The sequence below is a fragment of the Pagrus pagrus genome, assembly GCF_965226575.1.
Source record: "Pagrus pagrus genome assembly, contig: HAP1_SCAFFOLD_283, whole genome shotgun sequence".
NCBI lineage: Eukaryota > Metazoa > Chordata > Actinopteri > Spariformes > Sparidae > Pagrus > Pagrus pagrus.
Genome location: NW_028175180.1, coordinates 66,782 through 68,840, shown reverse-complemented (window position 1 = coordinate 68,840; position 2,059 = coordinate 66,782). Strand labels below are relative to the sequence as shown.

Here is a 2,059-nt window from a genome sequence, read left to right as displayed (position 1 = left end):
CAACCCATTAGAGTACCGGATCTCAAGGAGCTGGATAGTGTCGAAACGGGCGCAGGCCTGGTCAACGTGAGTGAAGGTACGTTGTGCGTTTTTTGGTCAGTTTCATCATGATACTATGTAGCTTTTTATTACAATCACATCTCTCTCTCTCTCTCTCTCTCTCTCTCTCTCTCTCTCTCTAGATATACAAGACATCGTGAGGATGATGGACGAACTTGAAAAATCGTGGAGGTCTACTGGGAATACTTTCAAACCCTACAGTGTCATGATAGTCATTGCAATGACGATGCTGATTCATACAATCGTGTTTGAATAGCAGACAGCCTGTCCTGCAAGCAGATATACCACAGTTATTGTGAGGATATACAATGTTTATTTTTGTTGGTATTGTAAACATACATGCATCATTGTACAATGAATAATGTACAAAATAAATGTGAATACAATGAACCATTTCTATGCAGTCCTGGTGTTGTTTGACTAGAATCGCTTGCTCGCTTGTCGTCGTCGTTGTTGTTGCTGAATCTGGTGTATGACCATATTTTTGTCTTCCTCGGTCATATGAGCAGCCTGCACCCATTCTTGGTCTTGCAGCAGCTCATGGGCCAGGAGTCTCTCATTCTCACGGAAAGTCAGTAATTGAAGGACGATTCTTCTCACTAGAGTACACTCCATCACGTTGGGCATTACATCGTCAATGTCCCAGGAAGTGACTGGTGCACTAACATGGTTTCTTGGACACAAAGTCTTTACAATGATGTCGTACGTGGACACAGTTCCACTGTCATTATCACGCTCCGCGAAGACAACCTTTCCTTCCATCGCATCTGCTATCATCACCCCCAGACTCCACATGTCTATGGCACAAGTGTAATCTTTCCGACTGGTGTCTGGGGCGTCACCAAACAGTTCTGGGGCTCTGTAGGGCTCCGTTACCACATTTGGACTCATCCGTTTGGAGGATTGTCTCGAGAGGCCCATGTCTGCCACCTTAACGGTCAGATCTTCTGTCAGCAGCACATTACGAGGTGTCAAGTCCCTGTGTATTATATTACGCCCGTGCATGTAAGACAGGGCATTGGCCACCTGAACGGAAAAGTGAGCCACAAAACTCAACGGAATCACCTGTACTGCTTTACCAAGGTCGTAGTAGACTTTCAGACCATGTCCATTGTGAATCACTGTCAAGGTGTAGGGAACGTAGGGCATGAGCATGGCGATATTCTCACCGTCAATGAAAAGATCGTGTATCTGAATCACATTGGGGTGACCCCTCAGTGCACTGAGACAGGAGAGTTCTCTCACGGTCGCATCCTCTACGCCAATTGTTGAATCGTTCTCTACAATGTCTTCATCCTCTACCACAGGGGGGTTGTGACCCCTCGGTGCACTGAGACAGGAGAGTTCTCTCACGGTCGCATCCTCTACACCAATTGTTGAATCGTTCTCTACAATGTCTTCATTCTCTACCACAGGGGAGTTGTGACATTTCAGAGCAAACGCCTTTCCAGTCTTCAGACACGTGACTTTGTACACAGTTCCGTATGCGCCTCGGCCAATAATGGAGCCTTTCTGGTAATTCTCCATTTCTGAAAGTGAGACTGTTGCTGACGCAAAAAAAAAAAACAAAAACAAACAAACCCCAAAGTGTTTGAAGGATTAGATACCCTGTCAATATGATGGTATTATATACTGCAGTGGTTTGGTTCGATGACCAGACCTTTTCCCTGTATTGGAAACGACTATAGCAGTTGGACCAAAACCTCGATGGTCGGACTAATCCCTGTATTGGACCCAACTACAGCGGTTGGGAAGCTGGGGACACACACAGAGCGTACTTAAAGTCTCTGTGTTGTTGCTGCAAAGGTTGTCAGCAGCCTGTGTCACCACGCAGATCGGTATGGAACAACTCTCCACCACCCATGTAACATTTGAAAATGCTACATTCAACAATTCTACGCTCTTCACTAGTACGAACTACCCGTCAGGTTCGCATCACTATCTCTACGAATACAGCCGCACCTTTTACATCCCTCTTCTTCATGGACTCGTTATGATC

The 2,059-nt window shown here is 45.8% G+C and overlaps 1 protein-coding gene across 1 annotated transcript; it reads right to left on the bottom strand.

Moving 5' to 3' along the window:
* Positions 1 to 480: 480 nt before the first annotated feature.
* Positions 481 to 1,587, bottom strand: LOC311254087 (cyclin-dependent kinase 2-like; the record flags this gene model as incomplete). The annotated part of the gene is made up of 1 exon (XM_084384499.1): positions 481 to 1,587. One exon carries the CDS (start codon positions 1,585 to 1,587, stop codon positions 481 to 483), a length of 1,107 nt encoding a protein of 368 aa, XP_084240625.1.
* Between the last annotated feature and the right edge of the window lie 472 nt (positions 1,588 to 2,059).